Source organism: Trachemys scripta, chromosome 9 (assembly GCF_013100865.1).
Source record: "Trachemys scripta elegans isolate TJP31775 chromosome 9, CAS_Tse_1.0, whole genome shotgun sequence".
NCBI lineage: Eukaryota > Metazoa > Chordata > Testudines > Emydidae > Trachemys > Trachemys scripta.
Genome location: NC_048306.1, coordinates 13,385,962 through 13,408,334, shown reverse-complemented (window position 1 = coordinate 13,408,334; position 22,373 = coordinate 13,385,962). Strand labels below are relative to the sequence as shown.

The following is a 22,373-nucleotide window of genomic DNA, read 5'->3' as shown; positions in this document are numbered from 1 at the left end:
TCCTTCAGTGGATCCCTTCTTCCTGAGTCCATTATTAGCAAAGTCCCCGTTCTAATTTAGGAGCTGTTGGTTCAAATACCTGTCATCTTTGCCCGTTCCTGGTCACTGTCTCCTTGCTTTATGGTCTCTTGAAAGGCCTGAATGCCCTCTTGCATGAGGTTGGAGGAAGCATATTCCCTGAGGAGCTGCTTCCCTTACTTTCTGCCCTGATGAGATCCATCTTGTGCATCACCTCGAGGCACTCAGATACCATAGTGATGAGTTTACTATAAATCCCTAGTCAGCAACCAACATGTAGAGTCACCTACTGGGGGAAACAGGTTAAATATATTTATTAAACAAACAGCCCCGAGTTATTGATCAGGAGCCTACCAAATGCCAAGTGTAGATTTAAGTCAGGCTAGTCTGTTCTTCAAATGGGATTTAAAACTGTTAGTGATAGAAAAAGGAAAAGTAATTCTAAACATTTCTTCTATAGGAAGCCACTAATTGCTACTGTAGAAAAGCAACTGCTAGGTGAACATTTAACAGCCATTCTTCAGAAAGGTAATCTTTCTTCTTTATAGAAATGTTTCTAATTACTGCTTCGGGGCTTTCATTCCTGTGCTGAAAAGAAAGTGACACATTCAGGTGCTGGGGGAGGACACAAGCCACATCATTCTTTAACACTCCTTGCTACTCAGTTCATGAAATAGCACTGAACATTTTGCAGGAGGGCAAGTCTCATTCTCCTTTTCAGAGGTAAGGAGCCACAATAGTGTCTTCAAATACATTGCAGAGCAGAAGGAAAACTAGAATTAAAATATAGATGTTGGGTTGAGGAGTCAAGTAACCTTATGAAGATCATGAGTGGGGGTAGCCTTTGCGTTAGGGCCCGATGTAGCAAGGGAGACCATTCGGGATTAGCAAGCAAACGTGCTACTGTACTCTAAAGAAGGCAAAAGCAGTTAAGATACACTGCTTTAGCCCTGTAATAATCTCTCCTCCTGGTCATGAGACCGTGTGTGCTCCAAGGAAGGTGAATAATGGATACATGAGTGCAGCCTGCATAAATTGTTCATCTAATATGCTTTAATATTTTTCCTTTGACTTGAAAATTACTAGACACCTGTTAGCCGAATGGTGTGTGGGAGGGTGTTCTGTTAAGAAGCCCTGCCCCCACCTGTTCCCTCTTCCCAGCTACTAGAAGTGAGGGTATTCGGGGATTCTTACTTATGTGATGTCCCTGGTCTCTGCTGTGGTTTTTCAGACATCTGCTACCAAGAGGTTAATATGAAAGATGAAGATGCTGCTTGGCTACATGAAGAGACTTGCATTTTTTATAGGGTTATAAAGCTTAATTTTCTGCAAAAATTGAGGTTTAGGACTTCTGAGCTTCCTAGCAAAGCTTCCCAGGGGCTAATGGAGCATAAACTTTTTTTATTACTGAATTTAAAGGAGCAATGAAGTATGAATGAGCAAAGCTTATGTGATGAGACAGTTACGTATAGTACGATAGTCCAAGATACATGGCCCAATTAAACAAGGGCTTTCAGGTACAGCGTTAATTCAGATTGCCTTTCTGTTTTTTGTTGTCTAGCCAGTTTGACTGCCAAATTTTTTTTTTTTTAAATCGACAAACTATTCCATTGGAGAATAAACGGATATATTGAGTGATAATATGGCTGGGTTAACATGAGATTTGAAGTTCTTTACATTCCAGTAGCATGCATGGATCACTTCCAATGATTATACCGTTTTTAGATGTTTAAACTTTCAAACTCACAGGTTTAAACCACCTTCTTGATGAAAACCGAATTCAAGACTTGTCTCTTCTATATCAGTTGTTCAGTCGGGTCAGAGGTGGAGTGCAAGTTCTCTTACAGCATTGGATTGAATACATAAAGGTACTGATATATATCCAGGATCTTGTACTGACTTAATATAATCACTGAGGATTGTCCACAAACATTTCTTTTCATAAACAAGTATTATAGCTTAGAAAGATAAAACTATGTTTCAACAGATGACTTGGAAGCTTTGAAACAGCATGCTTATATGCAACCTAACAACCTGTGAAATTGCATTGGGAATGATGTATTATTTTAGAATAGTTGAATATTGTCTTGAAGTATCTATCATTCCAAAATCTGGATTTTTGTTTTTGGTTTACACAGAACAATGTGTATTGGTCGAGGAAAGACATATTCCTGGTATCTTCCTGTCACTTTAGAATAACGTTGGCTGTAATTTATACCTTTATTTCCAGGTCAAGTTTACCTTGTCTACACTTACAGAGCTGTAGCGCTTAATAATGACTCTACCTACGCCGACGGAAGAACTTCTCCCGTTGGCATAGGTACTCCGCCTCCGAGAAGTGATAACTATGTCTATGGGAGAAGCCCTTCCATCAATATGGTGCTGTCTGCACCAGGGGGCTAGGTTGGTAGAACTGTGTCACTCGGGTGTGGATTTTCCACACCTCTGAACAACATAGTTATACTGACATAGGCTTGGTCTACACCACCACCTGAAGTGATACTGCCAGTTATCTTTTTTTTTTTTTTTTTTTATAGTTAACTCTTTGGGTTTCCACTCATTTGTTCAGAAAAGTCCACTGAGAAATTTGGAATTTAAAATGTTAATTCATACTGATTGTGTACTAAAGGAAAAACACGTCTGTTTCTAACAATGAAGCTTATGTGATTATATTTTGATTACTTTTGTCTGTGCACCAGCATCATGGATATTGCCAGGCCAGGATCTTGTCTGAAAGAGCAGTTTGCTGCCAACAGCATATGTGGGGTTTTGTTAGTTTGCTGTTGCCTTGTGTTGCACATAGAAAAAAATCCAAAAGCACTAAACTTTCAGCAACAAAAGTAAAGTTTTTGCTTATTAAGTGGAATACACTTTCATACATGCAGTATTTGTATTCCTGAGTGTGTGAGTAGAGTATCCCCAGTCTGTATTGCTCCAGCCTACACTTAAATTCTCTGCTTTAATTGAGTGGTGGATTTAGGGGGGAAAAGCTACTTAAAAAGCAAAGGACAGACATACTAGGTTACAACACTAAAGACCTTTATTATCCTTCATTTATTCATAGGAAAACTCCCATTGACTTAAGTGTTCAGTGGGCAGATGATTCTGTAACTTTAATAATATTGTCACACAGGCATCCTAACTTTGGTAGGAGAGTGCTTTGTATTACTGTTGTGGTGAAATTGACTTCACTGGGAGTCTTGCCCATGTAAGTCTCTGCAGGAATGAGTCCTTACAGCATGTAATATTTTGGTCGTATATAGTTTGACTATCATCTTTAAGTGTTTGTACCATAAAGTTGGCTTACCATTGTGTTTGCATCTCTTCTGAAATGCAAGTTCTGCTATATCCTGACTTCAGCAATTTGTTTTTTTTTTTTTTTTTTTTAATTGCTGTCTATCTTGGTATGGTGATTCAAAATACAAAATACTATCTGTGTCTAGCAAGTACATTCTGCCATTTTAATTATTGTTGTGTGAGGGAAGCAAACATTTTTCATTGTAAAATCTGAACTTTTACATCATCCAACTTTTGTTTGAAGATTTCATTCAGATCTGGTATTTAGAATTTTGATTGAAGGGTGAATTTTTGTTTTTCAGGCATTTGGTAGCACTATAGTAATTAACCCAGAAAAAGACAAAACTATGGTCCAAGAACTGCTAGATTTTAAGGATAAAGTTGACCATATTATTGATGTCTGCTTTCTGAAGAATGAGAAATTTGTCAATGCTATGAAAGAAGCATTTGAAACCTTCATTAACAAGAGACCAAATAAACCAGCTGAACTGATAGGTATCATTTTCAGTCTCTTTCTACATAGAAGCTGTTGATTGATTTTTTTTGTTTTGGGTTTTTTGATTATGCAATTTGAACAGATGATTAGGGGAATGATGGGGTTTTATATACGAAAGGAGGCTTAACAGAAAGCATAACTAAACTGTGTAATCTCCTACCACAATGTATATTTCTGCAACTACACCTCTACCCTGATATAACGCGGTCTGATATAACGCGGTAAAGCAGCGCTTTGGGGGAAGAGGCTGTTTTTTACCTCTTTGTATCCGAATTCGTGTTACCGCAAGCGGTTCCTCTGCGCCCCCCCGTTACTTGCTGTGGCCCTCCCCAGGGCCCCCATGCCCCAGCTCACCTCTGCACTGCCTCCTCCCATGAGTGCACCGCAGCTCCGCTTCTCACCCCTTCCTCCCAGGCTTGCCACGCCAATCAGGTGTTTTGCGTGGCAAGCCTGGGAGGGAGGAGAAGTGGAGCTGAGTGGCGTCAGGGCCACCCAGAGGATTCAGGGGGCCTGGGGCAAAGCGGGGGGAGCTGCAGCGCTTGTACTCACCTGGCGGTGGTCCAGGTCTTCGGCGGGATTTTGGCAGCGGGGGGGGCCTTCAGTCGCTCGGCTTCTTCGGCAGCACTGAAGGACCCCCCGCCGCCGAAGTGCCGCCAAAGACCCAGACCGCCGCCGGGCCAGGGCTTGCAGGGCCCGGGGCCTGAGGCAAATTGCCCCACTTGCCCCCGCCCCCACGTGCGACCATGAGCAGTGTGCTCGTGGGAGGAGGAGGGGGCGGAGCGGAGGTGAATTGGGGCGGGGAGCGGTTCCTCTGCGCCCTCCCCCCCCCTTACTTGATGCGGCCCCCCTTGCCCCAGCTAGCCTCTGCCTGTCCCACGAGCGCACTACTCAGCTCCACTTCTCCTCTCTCCCAGGCTTGCCGTGCAAAACAGCTGATTGGCGCAGCAAGCCTGGGGGGGGGTGAGGGGGGCGAAGCGGAGCTGAGTGGTGTGCTCGTGGGAGGAGGCGGAGGCTGAGGTGAGCTGGGGCAGGGGGGCTGCAGTAAGTAAGGGGGGGGCGCAGAGGCTCATCTCCGCCTTCTCCCCTGTATCAGGGGGTAGCCGTGTTAGTCTGTATCTACAAAAACAACAAGGAGTCTGGTGGCACCTTAAAGACTAACAGATGCATCCGAAGAAGTGAGGTTTTTACTCACGAAAGCTTATGCCCAAATAAATCTGTTAGTCTTTAAGGTGCCACCAGACTCCTTGTTGTCTTCTCCCCTGAGCATGCCGCTCTGCTCTTCTCCCCCCCCCAACCCCCCGGCTTGTTGGGCCAAACAGCTGGTTGGCGTGGCACGCCTGGGCGGGGGAAGGGGGAGAGAAGCTGGGGTGGGGAACGGTAAAAGCAGTTCCTTTCCCTACCCCAGTGTAACGCAGTCTCACCTATAACACGGTGAGATTTTTTGGCTCCCGAGGACCGCGTTCTATCAGGGTAGAGGTGTAGCTTAATAGGATTCCAGAAGCATTAGATATTGTTATGAAGAATGACTATTCACCATTTTACTGGCTAGTTTTTGTTGTTTTTTTTAGTTGAGTTGAGGTATATCAGCCATGCTTCAGGACCCAAGTCAATCACTAACAGAGATTAGGCAAAACTTTCCTGACAATGGAATTATTTGGTCTTCGGGAGTCTATGCAGTCCCTGTGATACCTCATATGTGCACAGAGTGACATAGGGGTCTGCAGCCTGTGCAACCATGTAGTAGTGGATCCACCAACCATATGACCTTCCTGCCCACTCTCTCTCTATCGTCTCACCGAATGGAGCCCCAGTGGACCAGTGTTCTGTGGCATTCAGAAATAGAGACCCGCTCACTTTCCTGTGCAATGGCACCATACCTGTTATGCTAGCTGGGCTGTTGGGGCTACCCTTTTAGTGGAAACTTGCTTCAGAGTGCCCTATTTTTCAGTGGTCTCTGTTTCAATAATTTTAGCAGATATTCTCCCACCATTTGAAACTGAAACAAACTGAAACTGGCGATTGAAATCAGCTAGTATGCACAATTTTTCTTCCCCAAGTTTAAATTTCTAGAACGATTTTAACAACAGATTTTACTCTGGTACCTAAAGCCTTCTTTTGCTGCTACTTTAGCTATAGACCTTTATATGGAGTATGGTTTATTATGTTTAAAAACCTTAATTTTAAAGTAACCGATACAGGCCTGGGGAATAGTCATGAGTGTGTGATTTTTCGTCATCTTATATTTAAGCTGGTACTCTCACTCATATGAGAAGAGGTCCTTGAACTATTGTAATTTAATGATGTTTTAAAGGCATAAATGAAAGTAGTGTCAAAATGGCAGTGCTAAGTTTGTTCATAGTAACGTCTAATTGTTCTGGCTTTCCAAAAGGACCATAGTTTTTGGTTTATTTTTTTAAAACTTCTCCAGAATGAGCTAAATGTCAAAATTTAAATGTAGGTTCATTCTGATGCTCGGCAGAGTCAGGTTTTCAATTCCTTTTACCTGTTTTACTTTTTAGCTAAGTACGTGGATTCAAAGCTTCGTGCAGGCAACAAAGAAGCTACTGATGAAGAACTTGAAAAAATGCTGGATAAAATTATGATTATATTTAGGTTCATTTATGGTAAGGGTTACAATTTTGTTTGTGTACAGTTGTTTTATCTGTAACAATGTTTCCTTGCAAGTTGATAGATTTTAATCTATCTGCCTCAAAAAAAAAAAAAAAAAAAAAAAAAAAAAAAAAAAGCGTGCAGTATCTCTGTGGATTTAGTTTATCTTCCAATCATTTAGCTGTAGAGAGTGCCCTAAATACTCATGTGGTGCCTGATTCAGAGCTAATTGAAGTTAACTGAAAAGCTCCCATGGACTTTAGATGGGGCCTATTGAGTAACCTGTCATTTAAATGTTGCAGTTTTCACAAACCAGTTTTATCTGATCATTAACAAATAATGTCCTTTACATTACAGGAAAAGATGTCTTTGAGGCCTTCTATAAGAAAGATCTAGCAAAGCGGCTATTAGTTGGGAAAAGTGCATCAGTAGATGCAGAAAAATCTATGCTTTCCAAACTCAAACATGGTGAGTATCTTGCCCTCCCTCCCTGCTTTTCTCTGTTAGAAATAATAGTCTAAATTAATATCTGTTTTTCCCCCATAACAGATATTTTTTTTGGTCTTTCTCTCTTGAAAGAAGTGAAAGGGGAAATGCTGTGGGTGTGTAAATCTTTTTCTACAATGTTATGTTTATCTTTAACAATTTGATTGTGTTTTAAGAAAACAATTTCATATAAGCAAATACATTAGTACCAGGCAGAAGTCAGGAATTGAAAGTTCAAGCTGACCATCTAGCTTGTACCATCCTGGTCTTCGGGGGTAAATCTGAGGGATTCTGGCACAAAATACTTATGCTATGAGAATATAATGTGCTTTTTCCTCTTGGGTCATGATTTTTATCCAGTATAAGGACTCTCAGCCCCGTGTAACTGCCAGTCAGCTCTTACCGATTGACCTTCGCTGTTTCATAATACAAAATCTTGTGCCAGACAGGTTTTCTAAAGTTTAATCCAGGTTCAAACTTCAAGAATCTAAAGATCACCATGCAGAAGATCAAAGTTAAAATCAATGTGCAGGTACTCAATGGGCTGGCCCTAGGACAGTTCTTAAGTTAGGAATAATCTATTTTCTGAATTTCTATTTGTGTGCTAGATTTGAATGGCTCTTTGACCAATGGTATAACCATTTTAAATGTAAAAAGAACGAGGAGTACTTGTGGCACCTTAGAGACTAACAAATGTATTTGAGCATAAGCTTTTGTGGGCTAAAACCCACTTCATCGGATGCATGCAGTAGAAAATACAGTAGGAAGATATATATATATATATATATACACATACACACACACACACACACACAACATGAAAAATGTGTGTCGCCATACCAACTGTAATGAGAGTAATTAATTTAGCTATTAGCAGCAGGAGAAAAAAAATTTGTAGTGATAATCAGGCTGGCCCATTTCCAACAGTTGACAAGAAGGTGTGAGTAACAGTAGGGGGAAAAATTAGTATGGGGAAACAGTTTTTACTTTGTGTAATGATCCATCCACTCCCAATCTTTATTCAAGCCTAATTTAATGGTATCTAGTTTGAAGAAACAAATGTACAGAGCCAGAAGAATACCCAGAAGACACCCACTACAGGACAGGCCCAACAAAGAAATTAACAGAACGCCACTAGCAGTCACCTTCAGCCCCCAACGAAAACCTCTCCAGCGCATCATCAAGGATCTACAACCTATCCTGAAAGATGATCTCTCACTCTCACAGATCTTGGGAGACAGGCCAGTCCTCGCTTACAGACAGCCCCCCAACCTGAAGCCAAATACTCACCAGCAATCACACAACAAAAACACTAACCCAGGAACCCATCCTTGCAAAAAAAGTCTGTTGCCAACTTTGTCCACATATCTATTCAGGAGACACCATCATAGGACCTAATCACATCAGCCACACTATCAGAGACTCGTTCACCTGCACATCTACCAATGTGATCTATGCCATCATGTGCCAGCAATGCCCCTCTGCCATGTACATTAGCCAAACCGGACAGTCTCTATGCAAAAGAATAAATGGACACAAATCAGACGTCCAGAATTATAACATTCAAAAACCAGTCGGAGAATACTTCAACCTCCCTGGTCACTCGATTACAGACCGCAAAGTCGCAATTCTTCGACAAAAAAACTTCAAAAACAGACTCCAACGAGAAACTGCAGAACTGGAATTAATTTGCAAACTAGACACCATTAAATTAGGCTTGAATAAAGACTGGGAGTGGATGGTCATTACACAAAGTAAAAACTGTTTCCACATGCTAATTCTTCCTCTGTCTCTCTCCCCTCCCCCGGTTACTCACACCTTCTTGTCAACTGTTGGAAATGGGCCATCCTGATTATCACTACAAAAGTTTTTTTTTTTTTTTTCTCCTGTTGATAATAGCTCCCCTTAATTAATTACTCTCATTACAATTGGTATGGCAACACCCATTTTTTTCATATTCTGTGTATATATATCTTCCTACTGTATTTTCTACTGCATGCATCGGATGAAGTGGGTTTTGGCCCACGAAAGCTTATGCTCAAATACATTTGTTAGTCTCTAAGGTGCCACAAGTACTCCTCGTTCTGTTTGCTGATACAGACTAACACGGCTGCCACTCGGAAATCTGTCACCGTTTTAAATGTGTTGCTTCTTAGTTTTTGACTGTTTTTTTTTTTAATTATAAAAACTTCTCTTATAGAATGTGGAGCTGCTTTCACCAGCAAGCTTGAAGGAATGTTTAAAGACATGGAACTTTCAAAAGATATCATGATACAGTTTAAACAGGTATAGCTATAAAGCCTGCCATGGTTTGTTCTCTAGTGTTTTATTACTTTCCTTGTGGGTATGTGTGATGCACCCCAGGGGTACTCAGGGTTGTGAGGCTCCTCACTACTACCTCCTCTTAGCTTGAAGGAATCTTGGCTGTGCCTGTTGTGGATCAAATCCTTGAAACCACCAGCCTCTGGCAGCACAGCACAGCCTCGCTCACTCTGTAGAGTAGTAACACATGAATCCTGGAGTCTTCAGAACAAATGGTTACATATAAAACAAAATCATAACATGCTTTCTACTGACTAAATTTAACTAACAGTTTACACCCGTCTAAACAAAAACAGCTTATTTCAGCCAAAGTTCTCTCCAGCATATTCAACAAAGCCTGGTTGAGACCTGTTTTTCATAAAGCAAGCTCTGTCCCTTTACTTCTTCAGTGAAGGATTGTCAGGATGTCATCTTTGCCTCCCAAATACAATAGGGCAAATCCGTGGAGTACACCTTAATATAAGGTTCTCCCCAGCTCTCCTATCCTCACCCTATTCTGGTGTTTAGTTATTGTCTCTGAAGTTCCCACAATCTTTCCATCCTTAACATTCGGTTCTGACAGGTGATAGGAGATCCAATGTGAACTATACAGTACTTAATTTACATGTAAAGAGCCAGCTAGATCAACATTCTTGCCAGAAAACACATTTGTTGGTGACCAGACCTTCAAGAACATAATTTTCAGTGTAGATACATAACTCCTTATACAATAGCCATACATGCATTTTGCAATGATGTTGATAACCAGCGTGACACTGGCTTTTATTTGAGATCTCTCAGTACACTCTGGTGAACTAGAATGTACATGCCAAACCCAAGAAATTCCTGTAACCCCTCTGCACCTCCTTGCCAGATGGCATTGAGGTTCTTGGGTCACAGTGTGTTATGGCCAAAATGTTTGTTTAAAGCTCCAGTTGTAAATATTTCCTTACCATTTCTCTCCTTCAGAAGACACAGAGAATAACTTGCTCTTACAAGGTGCAGTTTCTTTAACTTGTTTCTTTTTTGTACAAAGATCCTTGGGAGGGGATGATTTTTTCAAAGACAAAAGACAATTAGAAGCACAGCTCCTACTGAAAAGTCAATGGGAATTGAATACTCAAATCCTATTTGTGCCTTTTTGAGAATCTTCCACCTTAGTTCACTAATTGATTTAACTAATAACGGAGCAAAAATCAGTAGAACAAGTACCTACTGGGATTTAATAGGAAATATATTGAAATAAATATGCAAACTTGTTGAATGTCTAGCTTAACAGCATTACAAGCTGATGAGACTAGATCACTGATCTAGTGGATAGAGTAGAGCACATGGTGTCAGCACAACTCAGTTGTGTTCCTGACTCTGTCACTGATTTGGGTTGACTTTGGTCAAGTTATTTAACCTCTTGGCTTCAGTTTCTCTGTCTTTTAAATAGTCTTGTACTCCACAATGGCAGTGGATTAAATTAAAGTGTAATTTATGGGTTTCTTTACAAACAGCAAAAAGTGTTTTGAGAGCCTCTGAAAGGTGCTATCATACTCGTTCTAATACTCATGTAGTTAACTTGCATTCAGTGCAGAGAATATATCATGAGGTCACTTGCATTCTGTGCAGACATGGCACTGATAATGCCTGTTTAACTTCCTGGTAGTTCTGCCTGTAAGAACAAGAGAACAGCACCACTTTTTCAATATGCTTTTGTTTCTCCTTGCAGTATATGCAAAATCAGAATGTACCTGGTAACATTGAATTAACAGTGAACATCCTGACTATGGGTTATTGGCCAACCTATGTGCCTATGGAAGTCCACTTACCACCAGAGGTAAGGATAACTATGTTGGACTTTGCATACAGGAGTAGAACACTTCTTTCTTAGGCTTGCCATTAGTTAATGTTTAATGTTTAACTGCCTTTTGAATAAAGGGTTAAGGATTATAACTATTTTTAAAAATAGATCAACCTTTAGGACATAAATACATAGTTAACATCTCTTTAAAAAACAAAACCTTAACATTGTTTTTCCTATCTAAGCTTGCTCCTCCCTTAAACTGTTTTGTTTACATTTCATGTATTTGATTAAATAAATGCAAATGGAAATGAAGTGGAGTTTTTAAAGTGGAATTTTTCTTTCTTTCCCATTCTTTAGATGGTAAAACTGCAGGAGATCTTTAAGACCTTCTACTTGGGAAAACACAGTGGTAGGAAACTTCAGTGGCAATCAACACTAGGTCACTGTGTACTAAAAGCAGAATTTAAAGAGGCAAGTATGAGTCTCTGGGTTATTTTCTGCTGATGTATTCCTGCAGTCTGGCTTTTGTCCGTTTTGAGGTACTTTGTGATATGACCATGGATAGCTCTAGGAAAGAACCTTGCAATATGATCAATATTTAGCATTGGCAATAACCTTCTTGAATTTCTTTTAATATAATGACTGTGTGGTACCATCCAGTTTGGTGCCATTGCAGGAGCTACCCAAAATATTTTGTGTTTTAATGCATCAGAGACTCTAGTATTGGATGGTATAATTCACACAAGATAAATGACACACACGTTACTTAATTTATTGGTCTGAAAGTAGAGAGAAGTACTGCACACCATGTTTGTGATGGTGGGGGAACAAATAGTAATTGAACATCTCATGTCTAAGCCTGGTGCTGTATTTCAGTTAGCACATGGTGATTAGTAATATGCCTTTTCAGATTCCTGACCCAAATAAAATGGTTAGCTTTCCTGCAAGCCAAGTTTTCATTTGAATTAATGTACAATACATGAATGATTTTTGACTTTCTTTCCAAGAAGACTTAGTAACATCTGATCACTTCATCCTTGACAGGGCAAAAAAGAGCTTCAAGTCTCTTTGTTCCAGACACTGGTGCTGCTTATGTTTAATGAAGGCGAGGAGTTCAGTTTAGAGGAGATAAAGCAAGCAACTGGGATAGGTCAGTATTAAATGCAGTTGATGGTGTCTGAATGCTGTTGTCTAAAATACTAAACAGCTTGTTTCTGCTTTAGAGGATGGAGAGTTAAGGAGAACGCTCCAGTCATTAGCCTGTGGCAAAGCTAGAGTACTGACTAAAAGTCCCAAAGGCAAAGACGTGGAAGATGGTGATAAATTTACATGCAATGATGATTTCAGACATAAACTCTTCAGGATAAAGATAAACCAAATCCAGATGAAAGAAACGGTATGGGTTTGGTTTTTTTTTTTTTTTTTTCCCCGATTGCTGCCCTCTCTCCTGATTCTTAGTTCAATTATCTATTGTATGACTTAAAAATACAGTAAACTTTCTTTTGTCCAGTGTTTGAATTTGTATATTTGGTCACCTACATGATGTATGCAGGTGTACTTTGTGTGGCAAGTGAACCATAGGGCTTAAATCTGGATTAGTAAACTAATCCAGATTACCTTGCAGCTATCCTATTAATCAGATTTGATAATCTACCCATATTTCTAGGAATCTGAAAGATTTAAGTAGTACCTGTTGTCGTGTGCCCATTGACCTTTGTATTCTGAAGCTTGACTAAATAAAAACTTTGCAAACTGCTATAGATTAATCTGGCTAGATTACATGGGAATAAGAACATTCAGACCCTTAATTGGCATTCCGTTCTCTATATTATGGCTATGCGTTAACTTATCATTGGGTTCCCGCTGATATCTGAAACTATTATAATCGCCTGTGTGAGTATGTTTCTCTTTGTAGACAATAGCCTTTCAAAAAGGACTTAGGAAGGAAGTCAGGAGACAAATATTTGACACCAAAAATGCTGGGGTTAATGTGTAGCTTTCTGCAGGTCAGACAACCAGAAAAGGATGACTTTTTGACTGTTTTAGTGTTCTTTTTAACACTTTTTTTTTTTTTTTTTAAACTGCTCATCCAGGTAGAGGAACAGGCAAGCACTACAGAGAGAGTATTTCAGGACCGGCAGTACCAAATTGATGCTGCAATTGTGCGAATCATGAAGATGCGCAAGACTCTGAGCCACAATTTGCTTGTGTCAGAGGTGTACAACCAGCTTAAATTCCCAGTAAAGGTAGAGTTCTGATTCTTTCTTTTGTTTCAGAAGATATTGTTCCTTGCTATACTTTCTCCTCATCAGTGTTGTAGAGATCGCTCGAATAAATAATACAGCCAGTGAAGCACTCTTATTTGGTAGGGAAAGTATTTCCTTCTAGGAATTTTGTTTGAGGTGCCAGTTATATTTATTTGTGCATTCGAGTCAACAGACATAATAAGACTTTTTTTTTTTTTTTTTTTTTAAATAAAGCTACAAGATAAAGCATATTATTCTAGAGCTGGGCAAACTACTGGTTGTGAATAACATTAAAAACTTAGCCTCCTTTTTGTTTGTAAGTCATTCTCAGACTGATTTTTTTGTTTTGCATGCATGCATTTATAAGTAAGGCTGCGAGTTTCTGTGACTTCTGCAGCAGCCGGTTCACCTGGTTCAGGGGCAGCTCAGGTAGCCCCTGCGCCAGGCGCACTGGCCGCTGCTGGAGCAGTCTCGGGCCCCCTCCAGCAACAGCAGAGTTTGGGTGTGGGAGGGGGCAGGGGATGGGGTGAGGTGGGGTCCCTGCGGCAACATAACCCTCACTCAGTTACTAGGCAGATGCATGGCCAGGCAGCTCCGCACGCTGCCTCTGCCTGCAGGCACCGCCCCCCGCAGCTCTCATTGGCCGGGAACTGCAGCCATGCCTCCGCCTAGCAGCTGAGCGAGGGGGATGTCACCACTTCTGGGGACCCCCCCCCCCAGGTAAGCGCTGCCCAGAGCCCACCTCACCCCCATCCTGGGCCCCAGTCCCCTGCCCCCTCCCACACTCAAACTCTGCTGCTGCTGGGAAGGGGTCCTGGGCCGCCTTCCCCCAGCATCTGCAGGGCCCCCGGGCAGCGCCCTCCTCTCCCCCCAAGTTTTAGTCACAGGTATTTTCAGTAAAAGTCAGGGACAGGTCACGGGCTGTGAATTTTTGTTTTACTATCTGTGACCTGTCTCTGACTTTTACTAAAAATACCCGTGACTAAAATGTAGTCTTATCTGTAAGCCCTCACCAATTGTTAGGGAATGTGTTCTGGCTATGCATTCTCTGGAAAGACTCTGTGGGTGGTCATTTGCAACAAGTTGCATAGTATTGGTGCTGCTTCCCAGCTGCTTAATTCAAACTTCTTATCAAGAAGAGAATAACAAATACCTAATACAACTTTTCAGACCAACAGTTCTGGTTAAAACTTTGTGTAAACTGAGATTTACAAACACCTGTAGCTTGTGGCTGTCTCAAACAATGAATGATGTCTGTATCTATAGGGAGAGATCCAGTCAAGTTCATATTGAACTTGGAGCTTAGTTTGCAAATAAACATGTGAATCACTTGTTTCATTTTTCAGCCAGCTGTAACTTCTGGTGTTTTCCAGTGCAAGAAATGTAAAGTAGAAAGCTTTGCCACTTTCTTCTGTAGCTTTCTTGAAAAACACCAATTTTTACATTTTCTCTGCAGATAAGTAAGCATTTGTATTGCATAAAATTGGCAGCCAGGCATGCATAGGTATAATAGCTGACATAAATGTGTTTTCTCCCTTGTTCGTGGGGGTCTTTCGCACATCATCAATCTAGGTCACTAACTTATACAATATGCTTTCAAATGTACAAAGTACATCTCCGTTACTGGATGAAAGCTCCACACAAACAGGAGATAAGATAATTGTGTTACAAAATACACTTTGTGACCTGATTTAGAAGATACAAAAGCGTTACATTATGGGAAGTATGTCTGCCTGAATTCCAGTTTTAATAGGGCATTCATGTTTGACAGACCCCAAAATTAACCATCACATACTTTTGCTTTCTATTTCTGTGAAAGACAGTTTAGATTTGTTATGCTCTTGTACCTGAAGGATTTTCTGTGGCATTTCTGTAATTGCTCAATAGGATATTTAGCTATTCAGATGGTAATTTGAAAAATGTATTCATGTAATATTGTTAAAGTAGGAGGAACTGAGTGATCAGAAACTTTGTAGAGATGGCTGCAAAAAAAAGTAGTACTGATGATCTGCATTATTTTACAGCCTGCTGACCTTAAGAAGAGAATAGAATCCTTAATTGACAGGGACTACATGGAAAGAGACAAAGAGAACCCAAACCAGTACAACTATATTGCATAAACATATGTTGGCCTTTTGTTTTTCTGCACATTTGGTGTCATACTAAATTGCCGGTGGATAAACTAGCCTGTTGCGCCCATTATTTGACTTTTTATACTACCGATGAATGAATGAAAGCGGTGTAATGGAAAAGTATAGTAGAGTGGACTTTTTTCAGTGGTTAACATGCCCATTTAAAGAGTACTATTTACATTTTAAGAAGAATGCTGTTGAACTCTTTGCATGTTATTTAGTATGATGTGCAGAAAACTGTAAGAAAGTACCTGGTCTTCGTGATTCCATGTGTCTCCAAGTCTGAAGAGGAGTCCCTTGGTATATGACAAATGTTCTTTTACATCTTTAAACTATGAAATAGAAGGTTAATTAACATACAGAAAATAGCCTTTAAAATGCTTAAACTGCATGCAAACTTTTAATTTACTGTACAGAATATTGGATATATTTATCAAGTCGCAAAATGACCAATGATTTGATTCACTCATATTTGGATTTCACCCTGGGGGGGGTGGGGGGTGGAAATAATTACCAAGTCAAGTTATACTTATTGATTATAGAAAACATTCTCTGTTGCAATTAGGAGGAAATGTAAAGGAAACGGTATCAATATAAAATGATTGTAAGGTTACAAAATATGTACCATTCCTTAAATAACTGTGCCACTTACTTTAATTAACAAGCTTAGACTTGTATTTATATGGCTTACCCCAAAATGTAAAGTGTTTACCCTATTCTTAACATAAAACAGCGGCAACAGAAACAGTGACAATTTTTACTAGTCTTGAGCAGGAGAGTCTAACTCTTTGCAGTAACACTCAGCAAAAGAGAATTATATTATAAAATGAGGCAAAAAGCAACACAGTTCTTGCGCACACACACAAAAAAGTTACATGAACAAAAATTACAAATGGATTTGAATACTATTTTTCTTTGAAACAATCTAAATGGCTTGAACTTCACCCTAGGTTTAGACAGGGTGAGAATCTTATAGACATGTCCTGCATTGGATTGCTTTTAGGAGTTAACTCAAGCCAACCTAAAGCTTTACGAAATCAGTCCTAGACAGTAGCAGGCTTTGCCTCCTAGAACCCTAAGCCTACCTCTCCTACAGAAAGATATTTAAATATTGCTTCAAGGCATCTAGATCCTGTTTTCCTAGTTGACAAGAGCATTATTTGGATCTTCGTGAAACCTGGGAGGAAAAAATAGCTTGAATACAGAGGTTCCCCAAACAGTGAGGTTATTGCTTGAAGTTTTTGCAACCGGAAACTTTTTTTGCTCTAGCAGAATATGCCAGGAATATAAAGTGGCAGCAGAAGAGTTAATTTTTCCAGTTTTCCTAGACATGTGACAGCTCCCCTACCCCTCCTCACCAGTTTCAGCCATGCGGCATAGGAAGATGAAGAATATGATTCACTTTCAGGCATCTACAGCCCTGAGAAATGCCAGACAACCCTAGGAGGCAAGAAAATGTTACTTTATTTTAAAATAATAATGGCCTTTCTTTAACCCGCCTGATGACTAGCACTCATATATTGTTGATGATCTATTATTTCATCATCTTATGGAGAGAGAGAGAGTGTGAGAGTGAGAGATCCAGAACTTCCCCTTCCTGAATGTTGCTTTTGTAAACAACTCTATGGTGTGAATTGCCTCCATTGTTTATCTCAGGCTCCTTTACATAAAGTGCTCACTTGATAAAACACAACAGCTGGGTTCTCCCCCAAGTAAAGAGCACTCCTCATTTCATATTGTTCCCTCAATGCTGACTTCTTATAAAATTTGCACAGCTCTCTTCCACGTGAGCCGTAGTAAGAAACCTGTCAATTTTTTGCATAGTAGTTATCAGTCTAATCCAGTGGGAGACATTCAGGGTCACTACCTTTTGAGAGGCATAATATATCCAATGGGGGCATTTCTTGTGGAGGCTGCTTCTGTAGGGAATCAAGCAAGCCTATAACTATTAGCTCAGAAGCAGAGAGCCACCAGAGAGAGGACAACAATGAAATTGAGATCATGGCTTTTCTATCTTCTTTATTTTTAAACTTCTTTCTGTATCAGTTGCATTATGTCTCTTTTCTCCATGTATATGGTGGTTCTGTTTTCTCAAATAAAAGATTTATTTAAAAGAAGATACTGTTTATGGAGGGAAAGCTTTAAAATATTCACTTTTAGGGGAAGGATGGAAACCAAAATATTTGACTGCCCCGTTCCGATTTGTTGCAACAGTTTAAATACAACCAATGCCACATACTTAAAAAGGTTTCAGGGTAGTATGCCACATACTTAAAAAGGAGACTCCATTAGAATCTCTAATTAGATGGGTGTTGAATTTCAACTATAACCAACCAGATGGTTTTATTTTTGGTTTGTTTTTATTTATCCCATTTATTTCAACCAGTAAATGCAGAGACTATTGTGTAGAAAACTCATGTCCTGAATTGTCAACATACTTCAAGATTTGACACTGAAACTGAGTTAACCTTTTCACTGGCAGTCCAGCTATTAAACTAACCCAATGAATGGCCTATGAGAACACTGGCTTGATCAGGAACTGAAGAAAAGCAGGGAAAAGCATGCCCTCATATCCCTTTATTTACCCCACTGGCCTATCCCCAACAAATTGTTCATTTCTTCTGCTAGTGGTTTTCGCTCCTGGCTAGTGACAAAGCTGCAGCCAAGATTAGCATCCAGCCATACTTCTTGCTGGGATCACGTGCCTGCCTACTGAGCCATATATTAATTTTTGTTTTAGTGGGCTTGGACCACAACTCATTTGGCTATAAAACAGCTTGTCTGTTCGGCCACATATTTTTAATCCTGACTCTTGCATGCAGTTTATAGCAGACTAGTTCATAAGAAATTGCAGTTTATTCTTAGAAGTATATATTTTAGGTTTTTTAATCTTTATACCCATAAATGGACTATTTTTTTGTCTTGGCTGGTTTAAAAAAAGTGACCATTTTGTTTAAATGCTGTAATTGCGAAAGTGTTGTAAACCATTGTTTTGTTCTATAGTTCACACAAAGGTGCCAAAGTAAATAGTTAATAAGAGACCTAACCAATTTAAGTTGCTTTAGCCGTGGTTTATATTTTGATCTTTCTAATGCTCATCTTTCAGTCACAGTATTTTTCGTTTCCCTAAACATATCATTTGCCCTAATGCTTACTTTTTAAACAATGTTTTATTTGTGCATCTAAAACAATGTTCAAATACCACTGTTTTTTAGTGATTTCATATAATAGGAAGAGTATTTTCTTTGAAAAGTTACAGTAAAGTTGTAAGAGTACAGCAGCATTCAAAAAATGTAATATACTTTTTGTATAACAATTCTTCAGAAGTATCTCTGGAGTGAAAAAAAAACTAACCCTGTTACTTTTAAGAAGCCTCGTCACTCGGCTACTAGAATATAAAATTGTGCTTGTTTAACTGCATCAAAATGTTATAGTTTTGCAGATTTGCAAATGGGACATGTGTCACCATTGCGTCCTTTAATGCAAAAAGCAAAACCTTTTTAATGTTTCATAACAAGTCTAAAATGGGTACAGAGAGTCTTTGTTAAGTTGGTAAATAATGTAAATACATGTCCTTTCAAAGAGTGAGTCTGTTATCTAGGTATTTTGTGTCATTTAATAAATATTAAACAGTTTTGTGTTGATAAACTCTTATTTGTGTGTGTGAAGTGTCTTTTTAATCAGACTTGTATATATTGGTGTGCTAATGTGTCTTTGGCACTCTCCTTTATATCTTTGGGATGTATTTTGATAACAAGATTTTTGCTTTCTTCCTGGGTTCATCCGATGAAGTAGTTACCTTTTGTTGAGGTATCACACTTACTTGGGTTTTCCAAGTGGGTTCCATTCTTCGATTCACTTTGTTTGTTTTATTTTTATATTTTTAAGATCTGACACACTGTTTTCTAAGAGAGGGGCTGGTAAACATGGTTTAAAAATTAAGGGCCTGATCCAAGCCCCATTAAATCCAGTGACTTCACTGAGCTTTGAACCAGGCCCAGAATGCACGGGAGTACTAAAAACTGCACTAAAGTACCAAATAGGGCTTGCTGCCTGTTTCCATAGTACAGAACCCAAATACACAGTTCCCAGGCCAGACTGGGGAGTGACTTCTTGAGAAAACAGGACTGGCTGCAGCTAGCCCTGAATCATTGTCTCTTGTCGCTACTGTTGTTGCTGTCAAGTGAGAGCTTGCTCAGAATCATTTTATATACTAATCTGAAATATGAAGAACACTTTTGGAAAAAAACACATTGATACTCACTTCTGTACAATGCTGGGCCACCTTTTTGGTGGGTTGTGCCATCTGACACTGGGTGCCTTTTGGGAAAACTTGTTACAAGCATAGGACTTGTCCATGTAGAATTCACTGACAAGGAGGCTTCCCTTTTCACAAAGCAAGTCCCATTGATGTCAGTGGGACTGCTCTCATGAGTAAGGGTTTGCCAGATCAGCTGCTTTTGCACTGACTGTGCGGGGCATATGTTTCAACACATAATGGCAGGCTTGAAGAGTTTGGTGGCCCGAAGCAAAGCAAGTCATTCATTCTCTATGCAATACTCTCTGCTGAAGACTAGGATGGTGCTGCAGGAACAATGAGCTTGAATGATACTGCTGAGATCTTGTCTAAGAAATTAATGCTCCTTACACAGTGCATTCTCTATATGGGTATAATCTGCATCTTGTTCTTCTTCCTGTGCATCTAACCGTTTTTTGGCTTAAATAATTCCCTAAAGCAAAGTGAATGGAGGAGAGGAGGGGGATGAAGGCTAATTGGTCTCTTAATATCTTCTTTCTGGAAAAATAGAAGATATGTAACAAATAAGGTTGCTGATAAGGCCTCCTAAAATATGGTTTTATTGTATAAGGCCATTTGCAATAAGATCAAGTAGGGTGTGTGTGTGTAAGTTTTTTTTTAAAAAAAGGTAAACCATCTGCAGGGCAAGGTATGCCAGTATAACAGTTTATTCCTAGGCAGAAACCAACCTTAAGCTACTGAATGTTGTAACTAGGTAATTAATCAAAATACTTTTGCTGGGCTAGGTGCTTAGAACTCTATTGTACAAAGATATCTTCCAGTCTAGCAATACTTAAAGTTCTAGAGTAGCACTGGGGGAGAGGAATAAGAATCAATCCACAGGAAGTGAGGATAATGGGCAGAGAAGGGAGGCAGATGCTGAACATCCCTAGGCAGAGGGAGTGGTATTCCTCCTGGCCTTTTTTAACGTTTCCCACCTGGAATTCCTTGCTATCACATCTGTGGGATAAGGATTAAGGTATACCTCATAGGAGGAAGGAAGGGACAATCTCACTGTTCCTTCTGAGCCATTCGCCTGCTCTGGGTTTCCAGCCATATGAAGGGCATCCATATAGTCTCTTAATGGTCAGAATTTTGCAAAGAGGGTTGCAAAAATATAAATAGGGCCCTTCCTTCTAAAATGCAGTAAAGGTCTAATATGTCTCCACTAGCATTTTCAAAGCACAGTATTGGATTTCCAAGTCACTATGCCTCCTGTTCACCAGGCCATGTGAGTCATCAGATTTTAGAGGACACACCTGAGCCTGTCTTGAAAAGAACTTAGCGTTGCATCAAGCTCCAGATTTTGCTTGTTGTAACAGAACTATGGCAGTGCGTGTATATGGAGGCACAATGCTACAATGGGGAGTGCTATGCAAAAGACTGTGAATAAAACTATGAAGCCTTTCTCTCCTTTTGGAAAGGTAAATCTAAAGCTAAAAGTTTTGTGCAGTGCCCCCACCCACATCCACCTTCTTCCTCCCCTATGACCTCCTAAGGTCCCTTCCAACCCTGATATTCTATGATTCTATACTGTAAGACAGCTGGTACCTAACATACTATTTTATCCTGAATCTGTCTTAATGCAATAGAAACCTTTGGAATAAAATGACAGTTCTTCAGGATTTATATAGCACTATCAGTGTGGATGGTGCTATGATATATATGTGTGGAATAGTGTCAGTCAGTGTGGTTCAATATGAAAACAAGAACATTTTTCATTCTCACTAATACTTTCTATAGTTTACAGATGAGTCCTGTATTTGGGGCTTTTATATGTCCTGAATTCCACAAAGACTATAAGCACTGAAACCTTTGTCACTGATCTGCATTGATCACTAATATGAAACATAGTTAAAATGTCAATGTTTAGTACTTCATACAATCTGCCTTTAGAAAGAAACTGTTAGGAAAAGGCTGGATTGCTAGACCACTGTAAGTTACTGTCCATCACTCCCACCACTCAAAAAAAATCCCCTTAACTAGCTTGCCATTTATTACACAATGCATAAAAGTTTGATTCTGTCATCACTGTTAGCCCTAGCTGCCTGACTACTTAATATGACTGTAGAACAGATCTATGCTGAAACTGATGCTGAAGAAGACACTGAATCTCAATGCGGTAGGGGTGCCATTTTATTTAAAGCCTGAGCATAAATTGCTGTCACCTCAGGAAGAATCAGACAGGTAATGCAATCAAGTTTAAAAGGATTAGCAACTGATTGCTCAATTATATAGCTCCTCATGTTGAAATATTGTCTGTCTCAACCCCTCCCTGTCCTTCTGGTCAGCTCACAAAACGTCCCCAGCTGTTTCAGAAAGTCATACTTCAGAGCCTGTTCCCTTTCTTTGAAAGTTTTACTTTGTCTGTTTGTTTTTCTCCTGCAGCATGATCTATTATTCCTATAAGTTATAATAGAAGTTTCCTTTGTTTCTGATTAAAATGCATCAGGTGACTGCTAGAGTCTTGACTCAGCGCTTTCATTAAGGTGCTGAATTTAATTGTTTGGTTTACTGTCACCGCCTCTTTCAGACAATCTGCATTTCAGAAACAACTAGTGGCTCCTGGAAGCATTACTTTATTATAGTTGTTACTCACTTTGGGTATTAAGAAATTGCTTTAAAGACACCAGTCCAAAGCCGTCAAGATCTACTCTTTTTTTCTAATGTTAAAAGGCTAATGCTTTCATGTAATGTA

The 22,373-nt window shown here is 39.8% G+C and overlaps 1 protein-coding gene across 2 annotated transcripts in view; it reads left to right on the top strand.

Annotated features, from left to right (window-relative positions):
• CUL4B (cullin 4B) overlaps positions 1–19,032 on the top strand; it is a 35,291-nt gene extending 16,259 nt beyond the window's left edge. For both annotated transcript variants that reach the window (XM_034782213.1, XM_034782212.1), the window contains exons 10-21: positions 479–546; positions 1,768–1,886; positions 3,618–3,810; positions 6,331–6,435; positions 6,779–6,889; positions 9,108–9,193; positions 10,926–11,033; positions 11,358–11,471; positions 12,045–12,150; positions 12,224–12,396; positions 13,094–13,246; positions 15,271–19,032. In XM_034782213.1, the coding sequence (XP_034638104.1) occupies positions 479–546; positions 1,768–1,886; positions 3,618–3,810; positions 6,331–6,435; positions 6,779–6,889; positions 9,108–9,193; positions 10,926–11,033; positions 11,358–11,471; positions 12,045–12,150; positions 12,224–12,396; positions 13,094–13,246; positions 15,271–15,366 (1,432 nt within the window). In that variant the 3' untranslated portion in view covers positions 15,367–19,032. The remainder of the gene's footprint in view (positions 1–478; positions 547–1,767; positions 1,887–3,617; positions 3,811–6,330; positions 6,436–6,778; positions 6,890–9,107; positions 9,194–10,925; positions 11,034–11,357; positions 11,472–12,044; positions 12,151–12,223; positions 12,397–13,093; positions 13,247–15,270) is intronic.
• Positions 19,033–22,373: the final 3,341 nt, after the last annotated feature.